General features: G+C 41.4%; 1 protein-coding gene across 1 annotated transcript in view; it reads left to right on the top strand.

Moving 5' to 3' along the window:
* The window catches only part of MEAF6 (MYST/Esa1 associated factor 6), a 33,200-nt gene extending 20,139 nt beyond the window's left edge, over positions 1-13,061 (top strand). Inside the window, exons 5-7 of the mRNA XM_049878796.1 lie at positions 7,374-7,566; positions 11,934-11,967; positions 12,455-13,061. Of these exons, the coding sequence (XP_049734753.1) occupies positions 7,374-7,566; positions 11,934-11,967; positions 12,455-12,463 (236 nt within the window). The 3' untranslated portion in view covers positions 12,464-13,061. The remainder of the gene's footprint in view (positions 1-7,373; positions 7,567-11,933; positions 11,968-12,454) is intronic.
* Positions 13,062-18,996: the final 5,935 nt, after the last annotated feature.

Below are 18,996 nucleotides of genomic sequence, written 5' to 3'. Positions count from 1 at the left end.
TCCCCCTTTCCCTTTCGACCCTAGGGTCTTTGTGTCCATTTGTCCAGTTTTCCTGTCTCTTCCTGCCTTCGCTTTTGGGCAGATGTTGCCCATTTGGTCTTGTATACTTGATTGAACTAAGAAGCACGTTCCTCACGTGTGTTATTGTTTGTTTTATAGGCCTGTCTAATCTTTGGCTGAAATGTGGACTTCAGGAGTGGCTTTAGTTCTGAGTTAACAGGGTGTCCAGGGGCCATAGTCTTGGGGGGGTCCTCCAGTCTCTGTCAGACCCGTAAGTCTGGTCTTTTTTGTGAATTTGAATTTTGTTCTACGTTTTTCTCCCACTCTGTCCAGGGCCCTCTATTGTGATCCCTGTCAGAGTAGTCAGTGGTGGTAGCGGGCACCATATAGTTCTTCAGGGCTCAGGCTGGTAGAGGCTGTGGTTCATGTGATCCCTAAGTCATTTGGACTAATATTCTCCTACAGTCTTTGGTTTTGTTCATTCTTCTTTGCTCCAGACAGGATGGGACCAGTGGATGTATCTTAGGTGGCTGCTTTTAAGCTCTTAAGACCCTAGATGCTACTCACCAAAGTAGGATGTAGAACATTTTCTTTATGAACTATGTTATGCTAATGACCTGGGTATCGGCCCTCAGCCCCAGTACCTTGGCACCTCAAGGTGTTTGGATGTGTCTAATAAGCTTCTATGACTTTGCCTTGGTCAAGTTGTGCTGACTTCCCCTATATTGTGTGTTGTCTTCCCTTTCACCAAAGTTAACATTTGTCAGCTGTCTAGTTAGCGATTTTTTCTTCTCACCCCGCCATAACCATCAAAGATTGTTTTTTTTATGTGTGTGCAGACCTTTTCTTGAGTTTTTATAATAGTGATCTTATATAATATTTTTCTTTTTGTGATTAACTTATTTTACTCCTCATAATGTCCTCCAGACTCATCCATGTTGTGAGATGTTTCGAGGATTCATCATTGTCTGTCATTGCGTAGTATTGCATTGGGTGTATGTACCATAATTTTTTATCCATTCATCTGTTGATGGACACTTAGGTTGTTTCCGTCTTTTTTGCTATTGTGAATAATGCTGCAGTGAACATGTGTGCATGTGTCTATTCGTGTAATGGCTCTTATTTCTCTAGGACATATTCCTGGGAGCGGATTGCTGGATCATGTGGTATTTCTATTTCTGGCTTTTTAAGGAGGCGCCGTATTGTTTTCCATAGTGGTTGTACCGCTTTACATTCTCGTTGGAACTCTTATAAGAGTTGGAGTTCCAATGGACATAAGAGCTCCAATCCCCCCTCAACTTCTCCAGCATTTGTTATTTTCTTTTATTAGTGCCATTAATGTCAGAGTGCAATGGTATCTCATTATAGTTTTGATTTGGATTTCTTTAATGGTTGATGATTGCGAGCATTTCCTCATGTGTCTGTTAGGTGCCTGAATGTCGTCTTTGGTGAAGTGTCTGTTCAGATCCTTTGCCCGTTTTTTAATTGGATTATTTGTCTTTTTATTGTTGAGGTGTTGAAGTATTTTATAGATTTTAGAGATTAGGCCCTTGTTGGATATGTCATAGCCAAACTTTTTTTCCCAGTCCTTAGGTCCTCTTTTTACTCTTCTGGTGTGAAGACTTTTTTTTTTTTTTTAATTTATTTATTGTGCTTTAGGTGAAAGCTTACAAATCAAGTCAGTCTCTTATACAAAAAGTTATACACACCTTGCTATGCATTCCCAGCTGCTCTCCTTCTAATGAGACAGCACATCCCCCCTCTCCACCCTGTTTTGCCTGTGTCCATTCAGCCAGCTCCTGTCCCCCTCTTCCTTCTCGTCTCACCATCCCACAGGAGTTGCCCACATAGACTCAAGTATCCACTTCAGCCAAGAAGCTCACTCATCAACCAGTATCATTGTCTATCTTACAGTCCCGTCCAATCCATGTCTGTAGTGTTGGCTTCAGGAATGGTACCAGTCTTGGGCTAATGAAGGGTCCAGGGGCCATGACTGTCAGGGTCCCTGCAGTCTCAGGCAGACCATTAAACCTGGTCTTTTTATGAGAATTTGAGATCTGCATTCCACTGCTCTCCTGCTCCATCAGGGATTCTCTGTTGGGTTCCCATCAGGGCAGTGATCGGTAGTAGCCAGGGACCATCTAGTTCTTCCAGTCTCAGGCTGATGGAATCTCTGGTTTATGTGGCTCTTTCTGTCTGTTGGGCTCATCTTTACCGTATGTCTTTGGTGTTCTTCATTCTCGTTTGCTCCAGGTAGGTTGAGACCAATTTTTGTATCTTAGATGGCTGCTTGCTAGCGTTTAAGACCCCAGACACCTCTCACCCAAGTGGGATGTAGAATGTTTTCTTAATACATTTTGTTATACCACCTGACCTAGATGTCCCCTAAAACCATGGTCCCCAGACACCCATCTCTGCTACTCTGGCCTTCGGAGTGTTTAGTTGTATTCAGGAAACTTCTTTGCTTTTGGTTTAGTCCACTTATGCTGACTTCCCCTGTGTTGTATGTTGCCCTTCACCTAAAGTAATTTTTTGTCTACCATCTAGTTAAAAAAATTTTTTTTTTTTTATCTAGTTAGTGACTATTCCTCTCCTTCCCTCCCCACCCTCATGACCATCAAAGAAGGTTTGTTCCATGTTTAAACTTTATCTACAGTTCTTATAATAGTGTTCTCATACGATATTTGTCCTTTTGCACCTGAAAATTTCACCCAGCATAATGTCTTCCAGATTCCTCCATGTTATGAAATTTTCGCAGATTCATTGTTGTTCTTGATCATTGCGTAGTATTCCATTGTGTGAATATACCGTAACTTATTTATCTGTTCATCCATTGATGGGCACCTTGGTTGCTTCCATCTTTTGCTATTGTAAACAGTGCTGCAGTCACTATGGGTGTGCATATATTTGTTTGTGTGAAGGCTTTTATTTCTTTAGGGTATATTCCAAGGAGTGGAATTGCTGGGTCGTACGGTAGTTCTATTTCTAGCTTTTTAAGGAAGTGCCAAATCGATTCCCAAAGTGGTTGTACCATTTTACATTCCCACCAGCAGTGTATGAGTGTTCCAGTCTCTCCACAACCTCTTCAACATTTATTATTTTTTGTTTTTTGGATTAATGCCAGCCTTGCCGGAGTGAGATGGAATCTCATTATAGTTTTGATTTGCATTTCTCTAATGGCTAATGATTGTGAGCATTTCCTCATGTATCTGTTATCATGTACCTGGATGTCTTCTTTGGTAAAATGCCTGTTCATATCCTTTTCCCATTTTTTAGCTGGGTTATTTGTCTTTTTGTTGTTGAGTTTTTGCAGTATCATACAGATTTTACAGATCAGACGCTGATCAGAAATGTCATAGCTAAAAACTTATTCCCAGCCTGTAGGTAGTGTTTTTACTCTTTTGGTGAAGTCTCTGGATGAGCATAGGTGTTTGATTTTTAGGAGCTCCCAGTTATCTACTTTTTCTTCTGTGTTGTTAGTAATGTTTTGTATACTCTTTATGCCATGTATTAGGGCTCCTAACGTTATCCCTATTTTTTCTTCCGTGATCTTTATTGTTTTAGATTTTATATTTAGGCCTTTGATCTGTTTTGAGTTAGTTTTTGTGCACGGTGTGAGGTATGGGTCTTGTTTCGTTTTTTTGCAGGTGGATATCCAGTTATGCCAGCATCATTTGTTAAACAGACTGTCTTTTCCCCATTTAACTGACATTGGGCCTTTGTCAAATATCAGCTGCTTATCTCTGGATAGATTTATGTCTGGATTGGTGTGAAATCTTTTGATGAGTATAAGTATTAAGTTTTAGGAGCTCCCAGTTATCTAGTTTATCTTCTGGTGTTTGTGCATTGTTAATTATGGTTTGCAGCATTGCCCCTAATATATGGCATAAAGAAGCAATACAAACCATAACTAACAGTGCACAAACACCAAAAGATAAGATGGATAACTGGGAGCTCCTAAAACTTAAACACTTATGCTCATCAAAACACTTCTGTAGATTGCTTTGGGCAGAATTAGGGCCCCTAGTGTTGTCCCATTTTGCTGAAGATCATTCAAAAGCGGCTACAGCCTATATCTACAGGAAACTGCCAGAAATTCAGGCTGGATTCAGAAGAGGACATGGAACCAGGGATATCATTGCTGATGTCAGATGGATCTTGGCTAAAAGCAGAGAATACCAGAAAGATGCTTACCTGTGTTTTATTGACTATGCAAAGGCATTCGACTGTGTGGATCATAACAAATTATGGATAACGTTGCAAAGAATGGGAATTCCAGAACACTTAATTGTGCTCATGGGGAACCTGTACATAGATCAAGAGGCAGTCGTTCAGACAGAACAAGGGGACACTGAGTGGGTTAAAGTCAGGAAAGGTGTGTGTCAGCGTTGTATCCTTTCACCATACTTATTCAGTTTGTATGCTGAGCACATAATCTGAGAAGCTGGACTATATGAAGAAGAACAGGGCATCAGGATTGGCGGGAGACTCCTTAACAACCTGTAATATGCAGAGAACACAACCTTGCTTTCTGAAAGTGAAGAGGACTTGAAACACTTACTGATGAAGATCAAAGACCACAGCCTTCGTTATGGATTACCCCTCAACATAAAGAAAACAAAAATCCTCACAGCTGGACCAATAAGCAACATCATGATAAATAGGGAAGAGATCGAAGTTGTCAAGGATTTCATTTTACTTGGATCTACAATCAACACCCTTGGAAGCAGCAGTCAAGAAATCAAAAGGTGCATTGTATTGGGCAAATCTGCTGCAAAGAACCTCTTTAAAGTGTTAAGAAGCAAAAATGTCACCTGGAAGACTAAGGTGTGCCTGACCCAAGCTGTGATATTTTCAATCGCATCGTGTGCTTGCGGAAGCTGGACAGTGAATAAGGAAGACAGAAGAATTGACACCTTTGAATTGTGGTATTGGCGAAGAATATCAAATATACCATGGACTGCCGAAAGAACAAATCTGTCTTGGAAGAAGTGCAACCAGAATGCTCCTTAGAAGCAAGGATGGTTGTGACTGTGTCTTACATACTTTGGACATGTTGTCAGGAGGGATCCGTCCCTGGAGAAGGTCATCATGCTTGATAAAGTACAGGGTTAATGAAGAAGAGGAAGACCCTTAACTAGATGGATTGACACAGTGGCTGCAACAATGGGCTCAAGCGTAATGACGATTGTGGGCATGGCACGGGACCAGGCAGTGTTTCGTTCTGTTATACGTAGGGTCGCTATAAGTTGGAACCGACTTGACGGCACCTAACGACAGTGACAATGACAACAGCGTTGTCCCTATTTTTTCTTCCATGATCTTTATCATTTTAGATTTTCTATTTAGATCTTTGATCCATTGGGAGTTAGTTTTTGTGTGTTGTGTAAGGTATGGTCCTGTTTCATTTTGTCACAGATGGACATCCAGCTTTGTCAGCATCGTTTGTTAAAAAGACTGTCTTTTCCCATTTAATGGACTTTGGTCCTTTGTCAGAGATTACCTACTCATAGGTGGATTATTTATGCCTGCGTTTTTGATTCTGTCCCATTGGTCTGCATGTCTGTCGTGGTACCGGTACCAAGCTGTTTTAACTACCATGGCTGTATAGTAGATTGTGAGATCAGGTAGTGTGAGGCCTCCTACTTTGTTTTTCTTCTTCAGTAATGCTTTGCTTATCCAGGTCCTCTTCTCTTTTCTTAGAAAGTTGATTAGTTTTCCCATCTTGTTAAAGAATACTGTTGGTATTTGGATCAGGATTGCATGATATGTGTAGATTGCTTTGGGTAGAATTGACATTTTCACAATATTGAGTCTTCCTGCCCATGTTTTTCCATTTCTGTAGGTCTCTTTTGGTTTCTCGCAGTAGTATTTTATAGTTTTCTTTGTGTCATTTATGTCCCTGGCTAGATTTATTAGCAAGTATTTTATCTTTTTAGGGGCTATGATAAATGGTATTGTCTTTCTGATTTCCTTTTTGAAGTTCCCTTTCTTGGTGTATAGGAATCCAGCTGCTGTTAGTATGTTGATCTTGTATCCTGCTACTCTGCTGAACCTTCCCATTACTTCCAGTAGTTTCCTTATGGAATCTTTGGGGTTCGCTTTGTATAGCATCATATCTGCAAATAGGGATAGTTTTACTTCTTCATTTCGAATATGGATGCCATTTATTTCTTTTTCTTGCCTTATTGCTCTAGCTAGGACTTTCAGTACAATGTTAAATAGGAGTGGTGATAAAGGGCATTCTTGTCTTGTTCCCGTTCTCATGGGAAATGCTTTCAGCCTCGCCTCATTGAGAATGATGTTGGCTGTTGGTTTTGTATAGGTGCCCTTTATTATGTTGAGGAATTTCCCTTCTATTCCTATTTTATTGAGAGTTTTTATCATCAACGGCTTTATCAAATGCCTTGCCGCATTCATTGAGACGATCATGTGATTCTTTGCTTTTGTTCTATTTATGTGGTGGATTATGGTGATTGATTTTCTAATGTTGACTCATCCTTGCATACCTGGTGTGAATCCTACTTGGTCATGGTGTGTTATTTTTTTGATATGATGCTGAGTTCTATGGGCTATAATTTTTTTGAGAATTTTCGCATCTGTATTCATGAGAGATACTGGTCTGTAATTTTCTTTTTTGCGGTGACTTTGGTATCAGGATTATGCTGGCTTCATAGAATGCATTTGAGAGGATTCCTCCCTTTTCTATGCTCTGAAATAGTTTGAGTAGTACCGGTGTGAGCTCTTCTCAGAATGTTTGGTAGAATTCTCCAGTGAATCTGTCTTTTATCTTTTTTTTTTTTTTTTATTGTTGGGAGATTTTTGTTTTTATTTACCTCTTCAGTCTCTTGTTATGTGTCTGTTCAGCTTTTCTATCCCAGTTTACGTTAGTTTAAGTAGGCAGTGTGTTTCTAGAAATTTGTCCATTTCCTTTAAGTTCTAAAATTTGTTGGAGCACAATTTTTACAGATGACATGTTTTTCAGGAACGCCAAGAACTTTGATGCTTTGATTTTCTCTGTCAATTAGAATGTATGGTCTTCGAGGATAGAGAATAGTCTTTTTCTACATACTAGTGATCAGAGGAGCCCTAGTGGCTCAACACTTAAGCGCTTGGCTGTTAACTGAAAGGTTGACAGTTCGAATCTAGCAGCTCCATGGGAGAAAGGTCAGGCTATCTGCTTCTATAAAGATTTCAGCCTAGAAAACCCTGTTGGGCAGTTCTACTCTGTCTCGTGTGGTCGCTCTGAGTCGGGGTTGACTCGATGGCACACAACAACAACAGCAGTGCTCCAAAAATCTTCCCTGACTGATGGACAGGTTGCCTGAGGAGTACTGATGATGCTTTCAGGGACTTGTGTTTATTCCCTCCAGGGGAGCCAGGAAGTGGGACAGAAAGTGATACATCTCCAGACTTCCACAATCAGGAAAATGAGCCCAGCCAGGAGGACCCCGAGGATCTGGATGGATCTGTGCAAGGAGTGAAACCTCAGAAGGCTGCTTCTTCCACTTCCTCAGGGAGTCATCACAGCAGCCATAAAAAACGAAAGAATAAAAACCGGCACAGGTAAGTGGCAGTGCTACCGCCCCCCAGAGCGTCCATGGCCATTGCTGGAAAGTGACTTTCCTAGAATAAAATGCCTCAGGATACATGCAAAGTCTTTCTCTTGCTGGTGGGAAGAAATTCCTTTGGTCTAAAAGAAATGGGCTGATTTTTCTCTCTTAGGGGGAGGAATTGTGGGTGTTAGGGTAACCATGAAGGAGGACTCCAGGACATCCGTCTCACTCTTTGTAGCGCAGAAGAATTTTATTCCATTAAAACTTTACTTAATATGGTGTATTTGGAATCCTTTTACATGAGAAAAAGGGGAAATGGAAATGGAATCTGTGTAATTGTATTTGAAAAATGCCACTAAGACATGTAGGAAAGGTGCAAAGTGGGATAAAGTCTTTTGCTCTTAACCCTGATCCCCGCCTCCTCTCATTCCCTTGTGGATGGAGAGAACTGATCTGTTATGCCTTTTTTGCTTTTTTAAGTACAGGTTTTTGATTGCTTGTGGTTTCTCTGTTTTTATGTGCCTCTGCGATATGCTGACCTTGGGTATTGGAAGAACAATATAAAGCCTATAAAATACGAGAGTGCCTTCCTAGATAACATTGTCCACCATGTTTCTTTGCAGTGTGTAATGAGATAGAAATGACATCAGTGGACAGAGAGGTCAGGTGTCGCCCAGAGTGGATTTTAGCATTTACTCTGCTTGGGGTTTATATGATAATGTTGGGACCTATTAACTAAGATAATTGGAAATTATGCAGATGTACACAGAGAGGGTATTGCATGGTTTTAGAGTAAAGAATCTTGCCCTGGCTTCAGACCTTTGGGGAGGCATGGAAACCAGGTACCCATAGGTGGCTTTTGTTCCGCTCCTATGGGAAATCTGCACGTGGAGGAGGTGGAAGGGGGCATGCAAGAAACGGGTGGAATTCGCCCTCCAGTTTGCTTCTGGGTTTGGTTGCCTTACAAACCTGTGGCTATTCTTTTGTGTACCCAAGGTATGAAAATTGTTAGCTTTGCGGAGATGGCACGTGGGGATAATGTGGAATTAACCCTGTCTTGTTTGAACTTCTTTGGCATCAACTGATTGATCTTTTATTCTTTTAAGAGTTTTTCTAATTGATGGCTGTGTTGTTTTTTAGACTGCAGAAACTGTTTCCTCTAAATAGTGAATAAGGACTGCTGCTTCCTTAAGATTTGTCTGCAAAGCAGAGTTCCTATGCTGATCTTGATACAGTAGTGAAAGTAGCAAAAACCGCATGCGGTTTTTTTCTTTGTAGGGCCACAGGTTGTTCGATTACTGTGATGGGACTGGTGCTGGCTTCTCACAGATGGTAGCACAGAAGCATACTCTTAAAGATATTTTTTTGAATTCAAGATAATTAAATGCCATGCTCTGTATTGCTTTCGTTAAATTTACTCCTCTGTCATTTTTAAGGAATGATGCTTTTCCTATTTCAGAGTGTCTTAGAGTAGGGGAAAATTCCTTGAACGTTTCTGGGACTTTTTTCTGTTACTGACTGCTATTATAGACTATTGTTTATTTCAGGTAATACATCATTTTCGTTAATGGCATAAATCAGCTGATGACTGATAAAGGGAGTTAGGTCTTAAACTTAACTTTTCTCCTTACAGACTTTTAGTGAATTTCCATAGGAAAATAATTCATAATACCCTTTCCTCTCCTGGCCCTACAAGATAACACCTTCCAGAAAAATACTAGGATTTATAAAGATCTTTGATGTCAGTTATTGCTTTCAAAAATGGTGTTTTCTCTTTGGAAAGCAGGACCTTGCTTTGATAGCTGTCCTTTTGTCTCTCCCCTGGTTTAATATCTGGCTAGTCCCCTCCCTTCGTCTTTGGCACACATGCTGCCTTCTTTCCAGAAAAGCCAGGTTGCAGGGCCACCAGGGTGCCATTTAAGGTTCTTGGATTTCTGCCTTCTTTAGTCTGGAATTGGGTCTGGCCCAAACTCCTTGCCCCCGACTCATGTCTTAGTGGGGCTGGCAGATCAGGGTTGGGGGTAGAGCTCTTTGTACCTGTTTGTAAGTTTGTACCCAGTACAGTACTTGTTTCTGCTCCAAGGTGCCACACCCATGCAGTCAGATAAAGTCAGTAGTAGATTATTTCAACAAATGTTTGATTACCCACTGTGTGCCAGGTGCTGTTTAGTGGTGAACAAAGCAAAGTGGAAATAAATATGCTACTTTAGCCAAAGGGAATAACTTGAATTTGCCCTCTTCAAGAATGTGAAAACTAACCAACAACTTTTTGAGTTCAGAAATGGTTACGGTGTTCTGAATTCTTATGTGTTACATGATATCCGAACAATAATTAAGTCCCAGTGTCTTTAAAGAAAAAATTTGAAATGATAACATATAGCCGCTCTTGTAGGTTTTACTACACCAAGCTCTAGAATTCTTCCAAGTGGTTTGTGAACTTTTCATTAGCTAGGTACAGTCTATTTTGACTTAGTGAACAAAGGTAGGTTAGACTAAAAGGAAAATATTTGCTAACTCCTGCTTTGTACACTTATTGTATGTATACTCTTTCCTAAGTGTCTTAAGTGAAACTATTACATAAGAGATACTGAAATTTAAGCTTCCTTTCTGCTTTACCATGCAAACATGGGCTAGGAGGAAAATGTAGCTATTTGCATTTTGTTTTACCACCTGTCTACAGTCTGAAAGGTGTGGGGCCAGCTAAGGAACTGGTGTCATGCTCCAGGTTAATGTTGACTTTGGAAGTCTGCCCAGACCACCATCTGCTAGCAGCCATGGCACAAGATGGCCTCCTCTTCTGTACTGCCCCCATCCAGAGCCCTAAGTTTGGGGCTGCTTGTGGATGTCCACTTTCCTTTGTTTTAATAGGGGCTCTGCAGACTTTGGTGTGCTTTAAGTGTAGCCCTGACCTGAACAGTTAACTGTCATCACCAGTACAGGGACCAGAGTGATGTTCACCGTTACTCAGCTCTTCAGTTTCTGGGACAGGATCTACCACTGAAGTTCATTCATTCAACTCTTGGCTCCTAGGATGAATGCCATAGAAAAGGAACTCCATGTTCCCTGGACATGTTTAGAGCATGTAACTTGAGCAAAATGTTGCAAAATGTTTTCTCTTTTCAAAACTTAGAGTGTTGTCATCTTTAATTTTAGTGAAAGTATATTAACAGTGAGTTGTTAGTACTGTCTTCAAAGCACCTTTCATTGTATGACTAAACCTGTCTTTCTCTGTTTCCTCTAATGCTCTAATTATATTTTTTCATTACAATGTTTTAAAAGTTTAACTCTGAATCTGGCAGCTAATAAAAGGACTCCAGGTGTCTGTAGTTGTCTAATGAAATAACTTTTCCTTTCATAATCTGTTCTTCTGATATGAAATCCATTGAGGAAAGGGGATCTCCTGACCACAGAATCTTTGGTGCTTTGATATTTGAAACTTTATGGCTTAAGATTCTAAAAGCTGATTTTGTTTCTATGAATCTTGCTAGGGTGGCTAATTGACTAATTTATTCAATTAGTATATTAATTTCTATTGCTTTCTTCCTTTCAAATGCTGCCCCTCAGCCCGTCTGGCATGTTTGATTATGACTTTGAGTAAGTTTGATTTGAATTAGTATTTGTGCTGTGTTGTTTAGTGTGTAGACACCAGTATGCCTTTTTGAGACCTTTCTAACCCATAGTTTATCTGTTTAATTGTAGGTATGTATATTAGGTTAGGCTGGGAAGTTTTTTTTAAAAACAGAAAAACGTGATGGAGGTAACATTTTATTTAATAACTTAAGCAAAATTAAGTAAACTTCACTTTTATGCATCTTAATTTCTTTTTAAATAGACAACCTTTAATTCATATTTAAATTGATTTCTGGCTTTGCTTCATAAGGAGGTTAATAGTTTAAGATTTTGACGTTTTGGAAAGTTTTAAAAATTGAAATTCTCTTAATTTCTTTTGTGTTTCTTATTCAGAAATACAAACTCCTAGTCTCTTTCCTGATCTTAATCACCATGTGTCTCAGTAATTCTCGGTGATAGAGTGACAGAGCTAACACATTAATGTAGAGCATGCTCTCTTAATCCAGTCCCTGTAACATGTAATTTTTGGAATAATTTGAAAAACTTGTATGACTTTCATAACTGCTGTATATTTCTCTCTGAGTCATCTCAGTTTGCCTTGTGGCAAGAATATCTGCTCATTTTTTAAACTGATACTTGCTTAATAACATCTGGGTAAACAACTAAATATGGCATAGTCTGATGGAGAACGTGAACCTTACTTAACCAAATAGTCTTTGTTATAGCTTGTACCCTATGCAGTAGCTGACTCTTGGACCTTTGTTCTATAAACTAAAATGCAAATATCTTTTATCTTTCCTATCACAGGATTGATCTGAAGTTAAACAAAAAACCAAGAGCTGTAAGTATCAGCCAGGCCGTTCCACAGAGGCTGGCGATTTTGTAGATTATATAGAAAGTCATTCCAGTCTTCAGAGGCGGAGCGATGCTCATCTGGGGTCACAACTCTAGTTCTAACGTCTGGAATGTCCACCTTAACTTTTAGGTGTTATTTTAGCTGTTATTTACTTGTTGGGGAGAGAGAAAGAGATAATACACATTTCTACTGAAGAAAAATTCCCTTCAATTAAACAATAAGTTAAAACCACTAGCCTTTATTGACTGGTGAGCTCAGGTGGCCTAATAAGGGCAGTACTGATGTTCCATTCCCTCTGTGGACTCAGAAGACAGGCCATTTTCACATGTGCACTATATGGTACATTACACGTGAAATAGAACTGTTAGCTGTAGAGCAACCTACTAGCAGAGCTGTTTATCAGATTTGTTTTCTTAGGTTCAAATCAATGTTCTGCTGAGAGTAAGCTGGGACTTTTGTTTTCTCTCTTTAGGACTATTAGAAGACTCATTAGTACAGAAGCTTCCAGGCTATAGAGCCCTGCTTCCCTTATCCGACCTCACAAAGATAAACATCTCCCATCTGACTGCGTGGCCATCTACATCTGCTTTCCTCCACCCAGTGCCTGTGACTTTAGTTTGTTCTGAAATGTGGTGACAGAAAAAGTCATTTCCATAAGACCAGGCCGGATCATTTACTTTGGGTCATTTTTAGTAACAACTGCAGCAAGACCGAGACATGGTTATAATCCCAGCAAGTTGCTAACTGTGCATTTCCCCCTTCTTGGAGTGAACGCCTCCCCAGCGTGGCTGGCATCAGCTTCATCTGTGATACGCATCCGAAACTTCACTGGCTTTGTTGTGTGCTGAAAATAGAACACAAGTTGCATTTCAGATGGCGGCTGTAAATATCTGGCATTTTCTTTGTGTTTTATTATTTTTCTATTGTTTTTACCATCTTATTTTCTTTTGGGACTTTTTATAATGCCATTGTACAGCTCATACCTTCCTGCTGACATATCTGATAATCTGTTTTGTGAAGTTGCCAATATTCTTAACTGAAAATACTCTGGTTTTCCATAAATAAAAAGGAGAACTTTGCTATTTTGTCTTTTTGCAGGGGGAAGGTAAAGATTGTTTATTTAATAATTACCTATCTTAAATCTTTCTGAGTTGAAAGCAGTTTCGTGTTCAGGGAATAGGAATAGCTGAAAAGCATGAGTTTAAATCAGTCCTTTTTAAAATAGATATTTTTATTCTTTTGTATAAATAAAATTTCACAGGCTTTGAGTTCTTATACTTTTAAAGCTGAGATTGTTTTTCCATTTATTTATTCATATCATGCCTTATGGAAATTTCTTTTTCCATCTCTTCTATCTTTGCTGGTATTTACCTGATTAAATATTGCTTTGAAAATCACTAAGGCATATGGAAAGGCTCAGAAATGCTGATTTGTACAGATTTCTTGAGCAGAGTGAAATGTCCCACAGACCGCTGTTCCTTACTGGGGGTTGATTAGGCCCAGACCCTACTAGTAATTGTTGCATGCCTCTAGAGCAGTGGTGATTTACCTTGGCTGCCTGGAATCTCCAGAGAAACTTAAAAAAATCCTGGAATGCCTGGGTCCCTCCCAGGAGACTGGATAGGGTACAGCCTAGTTCTTGGGATTTTCTGTCAAAGGTTCCCTGGGAATCTGATATGATGCCAAGTTGGAGCTACTGCAGTAGGGGACTGATTTAAATCCTATATTGTGAATTAGTCTAAGGGATAAGTTTAGGGCTTCATCTTCCCTTTGACTCTAATTAACCATAGTCCTTTACTTATGCCCATATCTTTGTTAGAAACACTGTGTTCCGTTTGTGATAATCTTAGTAGAACTCAATATGGATGGCAGTGCATTGTCAAAACAAGTCTGCCTTGTCAGTTGCGCAAAGGCTTTCACTACTCTTGTTCTCAAATAAACTTTTTTTTTTTTTTTTTACTCTGGCTATTTAGATGTCTGTCTTTGGTAGCAAAACTCAATGTCAGAGTTTTTTAGGGAAACAGTTTCTTATATTTATTCTTTTTTTTTAAAAAAACAAAGCAGCAATGGAAACCTGAAGTGTTCTGTACCCTTCTTTGTCTTCTTTTTGGGTCGGGAGAGGTAGGACACCTCTTAGGAAAACACACAGAAAACCTTCACGTACTTCTGACTCTCATAGTTTGGCATTTGCTAGAGACATAGTAGTAGTACTCTTAAAAAGATGTATTATTTAAAAGTATATCTGTGTATGTACATACTCGAGTGTATATATAATCTTGGTTAGAAACAGGCTGCTTGCCTTATACTTCTTTTCTCTATAAAGTTTAATCATTGATCAGGGGACCTCCCAATTTTCCTGTATGTTGGCCAGGAATACTGGAGATATTCAAGTCCTGAGAGATTGCTTAGTTTCCCTACATTGGGTGGCTTAGAAAACACCAAGGGGTCCCTGCCTACCATCCTTGTGATATTTGTAACTCCTTCAGTTATAAATTAAAATTGCGTGACTCTGAACAAGGCTGAGGTAATGACTTTGATCAAGTGTATTACCAACCAAGAAGTACAATTGTGCTGACATGGAGGGAGACATTAATTGAGGTGGCATTTACCTTTACAGTACCCATCGATAGCATTTGTAGGGAGAGTTTGCTGTGTGGCCTGAGTCCCTCCATCTTAGCAGCCCATCAGTGATCCCTGAACTGGGGCGACTGCTGGGACCTCTGCGAAGGTACTTCCTCCAGGCATGCCTTCACTGGGTTGCTTTGGTTTGGTGCAGTACTTTGCTTCATGTCTTAAGGACAGAAAACGAATTGGTTTAAAGAGCTGTGGCCTAATTGTAAGAAGTTGACTCCCATGATATGTCCTCCCTTCTTTCCTTTCCTGTAATCCAGAGGGACAGAGGAGGAAATGGGTGGGCTGAGAGGAGCCATACCAGCTTGTTCATGCCATCTGGGTGAATTTATTTTTCTGTACTTTAGCCTCCTCATCACTAAGATGGGAATAGGACTTCCTTTGCTCCTTTTGGTAGTTATAAGACATTAAAAAATGCCTTATAATGTCTTTGTGCCTGCCCCATGGTTCATGAGGAGTCTCAAGTATACTGTTTCATGGGGCTGAGAAGCTAGTTTATTCTAATCAAACTCAAAATGTTCTAAATACTATCAGATTCTGTAAGTTGAAGATGGAGAGCCGAAACAATCCACAAAGGAAAAAATAAGCCATTTGGGGCAAGGGGAGGGACTTGATGAAGTTGGACGTGGCCAGTGCGGTTGGGAGAGCAATGGACTTTAAAGCTGTTGTACTGATCTGAACAGGCCATAGACCTTAGGGCCTTTCGGGTGGTTTAAGAAATTGATAATTAAGTAGGTTAGACATTCTCCCCACAATTGAGTTTATACCGTTTGCTTAGAAGAAAATCTAGTTTTGAAGAGTAGGAAGCAGGCATGAGAATTATTTTCAACTTCAGGGTTGAGCCTTTGGGTGCTGGGGTGATGTAGTACTCTGTAAGTATTCTATAAAGAGTATGCTTGACGTTTCTTACTATGTGGCTAATAAGGGAATGAAAACAAGTGTTAAATGGCCTAAACTTGAAAGCAGTAAATATGCTGTTTCAAAACATTCTGTGACTTGGTCTTTGCTTTTATTTTGCCTCCTCTGCTCTTCAACCTTACTCCAAATTACTGAGGCATTATTTTGCTTGAAAATGCGCGTCTGAAGCCCTGAGTGTGTGGCACTGCACTGGTTTGGGTAAAGTAGAGAGGGAGGGGTGTTGTGCTTCTTTGTAAACATGATTTCTCCCAGGGTGGGGTCACATTCTGTGCCTAGATGGTGGTGTGAACACGAGATGCAGAGACGATGAGAAGAAGGGATTAGAATTCGAATTCCAGCATCCATCTAAATTAGCAGCATCGTGTCTGAATTTGATAAGCGGTAAGCTTCATGACTTGAAACAAAATTTTCACTTGAAAAAAAAACTACTTTTGTCCAATAAAAGTTTTCACCTTTGAAGCGGGCTGTGGTGGAGTGGATGCTGGTCCTCATTCATTAGGGCAGTGTCCCCGAAGGGAGGGGGTGTGCCAGAGGGCCCATGGGTTATGAGAAGCCGATATTAGATGGTTGATTTATACTTAATTTCAAGGTTAGCTTTATTTAGCTCCTCGTCTTGAATGTGTTATGCAGTGTACATAAATATTGGTCCCGTAGTACATGTAGAAGATTTATAAATAAAACGTCGACCCACAAAAAAATTGCTGATATTTGACCGTTTTGACCTGCAAACATGGCAGTTAACCGTGTGTTAACAACTTATTATATGTATGTTGGGGGTGCATATGATGTGGCAAGTTCTTACTGTTAGAATACAGAAATGAACTTTGAAGACCCCTGACCAATACAACCCTCTCCACCCCTCCACCAATGACCTCTCTCTATCTCGACAAGGGGAACTTATTAATGTGAATAAGTAACACATGCAAATAGCATACATGCAAATGGTACTGAAGTATATTCAGCGAACAGCCTGTCTGTCCCTCAGACACCCAGTTCCTCTTCCCAGAGGCAACCACTACCAGTTTCCCCACGTGTCCTTCCAGAGGAATTTTGTACATAGGTAAACAATATGCACGCATACATGTGTGTGTTTACAAAAAGGGTAGCATGCCATCCACAGTGTTAGGCCCTTGCTTTTTTTCCCCTTTGCCTCTTTCCTTTAGCAATATAGCTTAGAAAACGCTCCGTGTATACAGCTGCCTCCTCGTTTTTACTGGCTACTTAATATTCCCTTGCATGCATATACCACAATTTCTGTAAGCAATCCTCTGTTGGTGGTGGTAATGTTGTTCCCCATCTTTTGCTGTTTCAGGCAGTGTTGCAGTGAGTAGCCTCACACACATTGTTTTGCACACATGAGTGCCTGTAGGATAAATTCTCAGCAGTGGGATTGCTGAGTCGGAGGGCATATGTACCTTAGGTAACCTGGAGCCGCAGCTGACCCTCCCTCACTGATGCTTCCACCAGCAATAGGATGGTGCCCAAGACAGGGTTGAAAAAATGGTGTATCATTGTGTTTTATTCTTCAGGCCATACTTTAAATATGAATACTTGTATTTTTTCTCATTTTCCTTCCTATTTCTCCAGTTCCTATCTATGAACTTTTCTGGGATAATCTGTTACCCAGAACAGCTGGAATTTTCTGGCGCTTTAAACTTTGTAGAAGGTGTAGCTTTGACCTCTGGTGTTGCTTTCCAGGGTGGACCTACAAATGCTGTTAAGAATGAATTCCCTGCTTTTGCCTTAGCACTTTACTTGCCATGTTACTCTCCTTAGATTCTGGTTTTCGGATCCACAAGATCCTTGCCGGTGCTGGTGGCCCTGGGAACTAGCAGGCCCCCCTGCTCCACAGGCAGTAGTACCGGGAGGTACCAGCAGGTGGCAGGCAGGGCACCACGAGCACCCTGGTCTTTAGCGAGGCTCTTCTCCGGAGAGCTGCCAGAACCAGGGCCTTTGGACCATTCCCAGTGACCTCTCAGCAATATGCCCAGCTCTGTGTGGGGTGGGCTGAGTTGCCTGGTCCTTCTCTCCCCTCTATGGTTGCAGCCATTTCTTAGACAGGTGAGCAGTTTAAGACCATCAGCAGCTGCCTGGAGAGGAGCTTCAAGAGGTCACACCCCAGGTTGACAGCTGGAACCTCCCCCTCTCCAGGAACTAGCCGGAAGGATTTACATGCCATGGCCTTGGATGTCTTGAGTTTCCTTAACTGTGGAGCCCTACTTCCGGCCTCTTTTAGCCAAATCTCCCACACCCTTCCCATGAACTTGAAGGTCCCCAGAACAGGCTCGTACTCACCACCCTCTGCTCCACCCACTCTGCTCCACCCACTCTGCTATGGTCTAGGTTAAAAATGAGCCTGAGGTTTGAGAATTGGGGTAAAAGTGCTGAGTCCTTCGGCTGCCTTTGGGGGCAGGAGCCCCTGGGGACCAGATGTCCACCCACCCCCAATATCTAGATACCTGTCCTGTTTTTTTTTTTCACTTTCTTTGCCTCTGATGGAGGCCTGCCCAGCACCTCCTTCAGGTCATGGGTCTTGCAAGGTAAGACCTTCTGGGTTGTTGTTAGGTGCCATGGAGTCAATTTTGACTCATGGTGACCCCGTGTGGCAGAGTAGAACTGTCCCATGGGGCTTTTTTTTTTTGCTGTAATGGCTTTTTTTTTTTTTTTTTTTTGCTGTAATCTTTACAGGAGTGGATCACCAGGGCTTTCTCCCTCAGAGCCAACACCGGCATTTGCATACTTACTGGTTTCGCCATCAGCTTCTCAGCTCCCAGTGGGGTGGGTTCAACAAACCACTAACCTTTCTGTTAGCAGCCTAGCACTTAGCCTTTGTATCACCAAGGCTCCTTCTGGGTAAACAAAAAAACTTTTTAGGGTGCCAAACCCTGGCTTTTCCAGGAGACATAAGGGAGGAGAGAAGGGCCAGCAGAGAGCTTTGCTGGTAGGAAGATGGAGGAAGCGGCAGCTGTGGCACTGAGTGGTCTTCCCAGCCACCGTACTCCCTCTGACCCTGCAGGAGACCAGCTGTGTTTGGATGTTAGCAGCACTGGGAGGCCTTGGGAGAGCTGCCCCCTGGAGCCTTAGAGCTCCCCTGTTTCTCGCTTAGGACCTCAGCTCCTTAGGGACTGCCGGGTTTCCCCCAGGCCGCAGAAGTGGGCTGGGCAGATGGGGACGAAGTGTGGGCGGGGACGTCCAGGACAGGGAATTTCATGCAGTGTGGACTGGTCCTCTGCCAGGGAAGCCTGAGGTTTCCTGAGGTTAAATGGGCCACAGTTGTCCTGGCTTCCACAGTCTGTACCCCAAGACGGGGTTAATTGTTGTGGGAGACAGGACTTGCAAGAAAACCCAGAGTCAGCCCCTGCTGGTGAGAGCTGTCAGGCTGAGACAGGCGGTGGGGGTGGAGGAAGGGCAGCAGGAGGCCAGCCTCTGTCAGCTCCCAGGATCATTTCCCAACAACACCAGAAT

The sequence above is a fragment of the Elephas maximus genome, chromosome 3 (assembly GCF_024166365.1).
Source record: "Elephas maximus indicus isolate mEleMax1 chromosome 3, mEleMax1 primary haplotype, whole genome shotgun sequence".
Lineage (NCBI taxonomy): Eukaryota > Metazoa > Chordata > Mammalia > Proboscidea > Elephantidae > Elephas > Elephas maximus.
Note: the sequence above shows the minus strand (reverse complement) of the source record. Positions and strands in the feature narration are given on the sequence as shown.